This window comes from Olea europaea, chromosome 22, assembly GCF_002742605.1.
Source record: "Olea europaea var. sylvestris chromosome 22, O_europaea_v1, whole genome shotgun sequence".
In the NCBI taxonomy this organism is placed as follows: domain Eukaryota; kingdom Viridiplantae; phylum Streptophyta; class Magnoliopsida; order Lamiales; family Oleaceae; genus Olea; species Olea europaea.
This window is the reverse complement of record NC_036258.1, coordinates 8823867-8830673: the sequence shown is the minus strand read 5'-3', so window position 1 is coordinate 8830673 and position 6807 is coordinate 8823867. Positions and strand designations below refer to the sequence as shown.

At 36.2% G+C, this 6807-nt stretch overlaps 1 protein-coding gene across 2 annotated transcripts; it reads right to left on the bottom strand.

Annotated features, from left to right (window-relative positions):
* Window positions 1-1883: 1883 nt before the first annotated feature.
* LOC111371627 (26S proteasome regulatory subunit 4 homolog A) lies at window positions 1884-6336 on the bottom strand. 2 transcript variants are annotated; one of them, XM_022993701.1, is made up of 7 exons: window positions 5802-6336; window positions 4522-4767; window positions 3669-3838; window positions 3375-3591; window positions 3229-3292; window positions 3068-3144; window positions 1884-2137 (listed from the first exon to the last, which is right to left on the bottom strand). In XM_022993701.1, exons 1-7 carry the CDS (start codon window positions 6276-6278, stop codon window positions 2054-2056), a joined length of 1335 nt encoding a protein of 444 aa, XP_022849469.1. In that variant the 5' UTR covers window positions 6279-6336; the 3' UTR covers window positions 1884-2053. The 2 variants fall into 2 exon arrangements, with proteins under 2 accessions (XP_022849469.1, XP_022849467.1); XM_022993699.1 differs by lacking the exon at window positions 3229-3292 and having other exon boundaries at window positions 3068-3208; window positions 5802-6278.
* Between the last annotated feature and the right edge of the window lie 471 nt (window positions 6337-6807).

Below are 6807 nucleotides of genomic sequence, written 5' to 3'. Positions count from 1 at the left end.
ATTGTTATTGCAAAATTATTTTTGCAATAAAATCTCTATTTATGCAACAACATTTTTTTGTCGCGATTTCGATTTTTTTTGTAGTGATCTGACGTTAGATCAACTAGTATACTCTTCACTTGTAGTATATGTTCAACAATCTATTCAAATTTGAATGGAAAAATTTTCAATTTCACTAAATTCGAAGTCTTCTTTGGCAATAAAATCTTGTTTCTTTTGTTTTTATTTGAATTTTTTTTTATTATGTCATTACTATATGCTTACAGAACTTTATAAATTTTTTTGTTGAAAAGTACTTGCAGACTGTACATATTTTGGTTACTACAGGAATATCTTGTGATGGAGAAAAGGAAGAGCAACCAACAACCATGAATGCATTTTGAGTTGATTTCTACGTTAAAAAGGTCTCAACTTGGGAAATCTTTTCAAGGGAAAACGAGTTGGAATTTACTTCTTTTCTTCATAGATGTCCCTGGCTTTCCTTCGTTGCTTGCTAGTCTAGTTTCCACTAGGATTAGAACGAAACAGTTTAAGATAAATGAGACAAAACATTTGGAGGTGAAGGTGATGATGATTGGTGATTGGTGGTGGATCGTGTTGTTAGTCTGCCGCGTGTGCAAATTTGTTTGTGGTGACCCTATGTGACCAAATATATATTTATTGTGATTGGTTGTGACCAATTCTTTGTTAATTGTGACCAGTTGTAACTTGATCACACATTGTCACAGTTAATATTAATTTGGTCACAAATAGTCACACCGATTACAAATTTAGTCACAATCAATCATACTGAAGACAGGTTAGGTCACAGATGACAGAGGTCGTGGACTTGATTACATACAATGAAAAATTAGATGGTCACTGACAGTCACATCAAAGATAAATTTGGTCACAAGTAGCCACTTATAACACAAGTATGGTCACAAACAATAAATCTGATCACAAATAACACAATCAGTCATAAATTTGGTCACATACAATGGACTACTGCACCACAAATTCTGGAGATTTTTCTACATTTGGTGTGGAGTGGCATAAATAGCATCACTTCAATGTCGTGTTTCATAGCCCCCAAACTTCTATAGTAGTTATTCTCTAACGGGGTATTATTATAAATGACCTGCTACTATTCATTTTTGATAAAATGTCTATTATACCCTTAATGAAATAATTTATCNAAAAAAATAAAAAAAAAATAAAAAAAAAAAAACCAGAAACAAAAATAAATAAATAAATATGAAATTTGAAAATTATATTTGTAAATTAAATTTTGAAATTATATTATCTAAATTCATTATCTACTTTAAATCCCAAAAAGCAAGAAGAAAGAAACAAACAAAGCCCAAACGTGGTAGAGAAGTTTTAAAATTCTCTCCCCTTCAAAAATCATTTTTATCCTCGCATTCTACAATACATCCATTCCGGGAGCTACAAGGAGGAAAAATAGAACTCGAATGAAGAATAAGAGAGATCGATGCTAAGGATGAAGTTGAAACCTACCCAAATGATTTCTTCACTGTCTTGAGCTTGCCTTTCCTTTTTCGAAAGGTAGAAGGAAGACCATCGACGTTGAAGTAAACCACACCATATAATTTTGAATGTAAACCTTTTTTTCTACTTGTTGACCATAAATTATTCAAAAAATTCATTTTTTACAAAATCTATTCTTAGAAAATCTACATCAAACAGACCTCGTAACATTAACCGAGTCTACTAACTCTACTAACACGTATCTATATAATTCTAATGAAAGTGCTCGCTAGTGAAAAGTCAAGAACGTAGTCTATAATTCAAGAATATTAAATCCTAAAGAACATGTCATAGCTGTTCATCTCACAACGCATATTCTCAACCCAATTAGCAGCTATGGAAGAAGGGATTAATTACTCATAATTGATCAAAATTAATATATTCTTGCTAATTAAAACTAATAATTTTTCAAAGAATAATCATAAGATCAAAGACAACCAAATTTCAAAGCATTAGGAGGAAGAAAACAAGCAGTAAAAGTTCAATGACAAATTGAGTATTTCCAAACAGAACAAGATCATAATCACATATAAAGCCCTTCTGGGACACCCTCTTTCTTCTTGAACATAACCTTGTCTTTGGCCTTCTTAAAATCTGCATGTGTCACCTAAACAAGCAAAACAATGCTGTCATTATCCACGAATAAGCCAAAGTCCAATTTATTCACACCATGGCATAATCAATAAACTCATTTCCTTTATATAAAAAAAATAAAAATAAATAAAAAGTCAAAACTATCAAACAAATAATGCAACTTTGTTTGAGTCAAGGCACACAATGACCATTAAACCATCATCTTAGATATGACATTGTCTAACTGCTAATCCAATTTCACATTTTAATCCCAACACTACTCAGCAAGTTACCTGTTTATTCTTCAATTAGCAACTTTTGAAAGTTTCTCCAAACAAGTGATTAGAAATTCAGATCCCGAACATTAGTATACTAACAAACCGTCGCATTCGGATGAGTTACTTTTCCAATTGTGCAATGATTTTTGTTTAAAAACAATTAAATCCTGACTGAGCCCACGCTCCGAAGTGATCAACTAAATAAACAAATAAAAGAGATTTGAAGGACATCTATTGGAAGTGAATCACTACGGTCGACTGTTTGGTAGATGGATATTATTTATGTAAAATCTAAAAGAACAAGGGTAAATTAGTAACAGATCCACCAGGGAAAAAAAAAAAAAAAAACCTGTAAGACGAAATTATTATTATACGAAAATATCTTTCTGGAAGAGGAAGAATATGAAAGGAGACAAAGTGAATTTCGAAAGCAAAATGTTTTTATCAATAAAAAGAAAAACTGGAATACCCAATATAATATTTTTACCTTTTATTTTACGAGAGAAAGAGTCTGTTTCTATTATAATTACTCTATGAGAACTAGAAATTCCATATGAGATGGGCTTATCATAAGTTCCACATAGCATGAGCTAGAAGAGAATCATTTTTCTAACCAATCATGCTTTCCCCCCATATTGATAAAAAGTATAGCTTTCATATTTTAATTAAAAAAGCATGCATGACACCTTCATACGGCGCTCTCTTAAAGCAAGCAATCCAGCTTCAGTACATATGGCTTTGATATCAGCACCAGAAAATTCATCTTTTGTCATAACAAATTCTTCTAGGTTGACATCATCAGCCAATGTCATCCTTGATGTGTGTATCTACATANCAGAAAATTCATCTTTTGTCATAACAAATTCTTCTAGGTTGACATCATCAGCCAATGTCATCCTTGATGTGTGTATCTACATATATTAAAGAAAAGGTCAGAAAATCATCGAAAATGTCACTGGTGATCTGATTTAATGAGATGCATGAAATGCATACCTGGAAAATACGCCTCCTAGTCTTAATGTCTGGAAGAGGGAATTCGATTTTTCTGTCTATTCTACCAGGTCGAAGCAGGGCAGGATCAAGACTTTCAATTTTATTTGTTGCAAGAATCACCTTAACATCTCCTCGTGAATCAAAACCATCCAACTGGTTCAGCAGTTCCAACATAGTTCTCTGAATTTCGCGTTCACCACCTGAATGGGCATCGTACCTGTAAAAAGCATTCGACAAATAAACACTTATCCATGAAAACAGATACTCCCATGACAATGGTGTTTGAGGGAGCACCTCTTTGTACCAATGGCATCAATTTCATCAATAAAGACAATCGATGGGGATAAGTCATCAGCAACTCTGAAAAGTTCTCTCACCAATTTGGGACCATCTCCCAGGTACTTCTGAATCAATTCACTTCCAACTACACGCAAGAAAGTTGCTGAAGTAGAGTTGGCCACTGCCTGAAGAACATTAAAGCAAAGTGCTTATAGACGAGAATACATGGCTACAGCTTGAAAAACACCAAAGCAAGAGGTTTATGCACCAGATCACTCATAACATAATACTTTTGCTTAAAATTTGAGATTACCAAACAATTTACTAAAGATGTATTACTCCTACAATGATTTTGGCAAACCCAAGGGAAGACTAAAGATGTCTGTCTCGTGTAATGACTCTATCAAACTTCAAACCCATGGGGAGCCATTTAAATAGTGTGCGGAATTAGATGAATCCCTATGTATGTCTGCCTCCTCTAGAGGAAGGCTCTGTAGACCACGTTTGTTTCGGCTTCGCAAATAAATTTCACAAATGAACGACTCCTGTTGTTTATAAGGAATCATAACATAGACCCAAACTTTAAATATTTACATACTCTGACAAGTTCAGGTGATAAGATATGCTCACCCTAATTATATACAAGCATCAATTTTAAGATTATTTTCAATTTGTCCAATTACAAGGAGTACAAGCTTTTCCCCTTATTTGTCCCTCTTTAATGCAATTAAAAATTCCAACTTTTTATGTAAACAAGAACAGAAATTAGAATAAAACTCAGACTGGCATAAAACGATTCAATTTTATCCCACGGGACATATCGAACTCATAAAAATGTGCTGAAACCACCAGGTAACAATACACAAACCTTAGCAAGCAATGTTTTCCCAGTTCCAGGCTCTCCATAGAGTATGACCCCCTTGGGAGGTTTAATACCAATGTCTTCATATAGTTCAGGATGAGTCAATGGTAGCTCCACTGCTTCTTTGATCTCCTGGATCTGGGAATCCAGCCCACCAATATCAGCATATGACTCCAATGGAGCCTTCTCAACCTTCATTACGGACACCATGGGGTCAACATCGTCTTGAAGAAGTCCGACAACAGAAAGAACCTGCAAGAAAGCAAATTTTCTGTGGGAGGTGTGCTTAAAAGCGCATCAATTAGAATTATGGGTAGCACCCCCGAAAACCCACCCCGACCTTGGAAGTATGCCACATCGGGCCAACAAAGGCATCTTTTCTCCACGGCTCTTTTTTTATAAAAACAAAGATGCAAGAAGATCCCAAGTTTCTTGAAGTTGAGAGAATTTACAGCTTATTCCTTGGACTTTATTGGCAACAGGTTGAAGAGCCACATAATTGTAGTTTACTCGCCAAGTTTATATCAATGACATTCAGAATTTTTATATATAGAACATGTATCAAATGATACTATTTCTTCCCTAACGGATTTAGGCTTCTAGAATGGTCATCAGCACAGCAAACTTCCTCAACCAAACATTAGAAATGAACAAAATCATAAACAGCAAACCCACAAAGACCATAAATCCAAGGTCCCCACCATCACCAACATCTAATTTCAACTTTCCCGTATCTATATTTTACTGAACTTTGTGCTGCAATGGAGAAACCTTTTGTAGGGTAGGTGGTGGGGCTAGTTGCAGTTTGTTATTTCCTTTTCTTGTTTCTTTTTTACTTTCCTTCTCACCAGTGGGAATTTTGTCGAATTGGAGCAATGATTATTGCTTTGTGAAGTGGAATGGTACGGGTTTTGACGTTAGTGTGTTTCCTTGACATGGATTTTCATCAAGGGATGATTGCAGTTGCAGGTTTACGGGTGTTAAATAGTAGTGATGAAATCGTCAGCTTAGTATCCATTATTTACATTTTGTAGCAACAATGGGTAAATTTGGAGATAAAGAGTTATGCCGTTTAATGGGCGACGAGACAGTAATGTTTAATCGTGGTGAAAATCAGTATCCCAGTCCTCTCTCATCAACCTTGTCAAATGTTGATGCTCACCCAACGCATTTCCCCCAAATTTTAGAAATATCATCAGCCAAATATCCCGAGCGCTAATTCCTCAAACCCTAGCTCCACAATTCCAAAACCATAAATTCACAAAACACCAACAAATAAAGATTACCTTATTGTGCATAAGAATCGCACAGCCCGGCTCGAGCTGATCCTTATCAACAAACGATAAGATCCCGACATAGTACTCCGGACCCACAGACGACGAAACGATGGCATGATTCTCATCAATCAACTCCTCCAAGTTCCCCACACTCATGGGAGACCCACGCAAGTCATCGACCTTCGATCGGTCCTCTTCCGTCTTCTCCTCCTGGGGCTTCAACCGCTCCTGATTCGCCACGAACTCTTCTTCCATCAACAAGTAGTCCTTGATTCGCTCGAGCTTAAGAAGTCGCAGCTTGCACTTGCTCAGCGGAGTTACCGTCGGCACCCTGGCAGACGCCTCGGGTCCCTTCTGCTTCCGCTGCTTTCGGCCAACGCGAGCCGGCGGCGCCGGGGGCTCGAATTTCTTCTCCTTCTTGTCGCCGTCATTTTTCCGGTCTCCGGGGAGTTGCCGGTTCAAACCTCCGGGGGTGCCCTGTCCCATTGTCGTAACTGAGAAATCAAAACCTTGAGATTTGGCTTTTGGTGAATATTTGAGAGAGATGTCTTTCTAGTCAAGAAAGCAAAGCCATTCAGGGCACGTGACTTCCACGCTCTCCCCCAAATTTACCCCCAAAAATATATTTACCATTGGACCGTGCTACACGTATATAATGATTTCCTAACCGTTTACGCTCTATTCACATTATCAAGGTGGGGACCACGGCTCGACATTATTAAATATACGTGGGGCCCACGTATTTGTGAGAGGGGGTAAACGCTTCTGTATACTTCCTCGGTACAAAAAGAATAATCCTTTACCATTTCACCTTTACATTTTCTAATGATACTCTCTCTCTCTCTCTCTCCGCCCCTTCTTTGAAATCTTTAAAACTCATTTTTTTACTTTTAATTTAAATAAAAATGTTTTAGACCACCAATTTGTGTTATAAAATTAATTACTGTTTATATAAACTTTAGTACATAAATTTGTATTATCGAGTTATCTTTTGTTAATTAAAAAAGTGATTTTC

Excerpts from the sequence above, each read along its gene's own strand:
- LOC111371627 (XM_022993701.1), bottom strand. The coding sequence starts at position 6,278 with ATGGGACAGGGCACCCCCGGAGGTTTGAACCGGCAACTCCCCGGAGAC. Across the intron at positions 3,592-3,668 it reads GATGCCATTGGTACAAAGAG|GTACGATGCCCATTCAGGTG; the intron begins GTGCTCCCTCAA and ends TGCTTTTTACAG. Across the intron at positions 3,293-3,374 it reads CTAGGAGGCGTATTTTCCAG|ATACACACATCAAGGATGAC; the intron begins GTATGCATTTCA and ends TAATATATGTAG.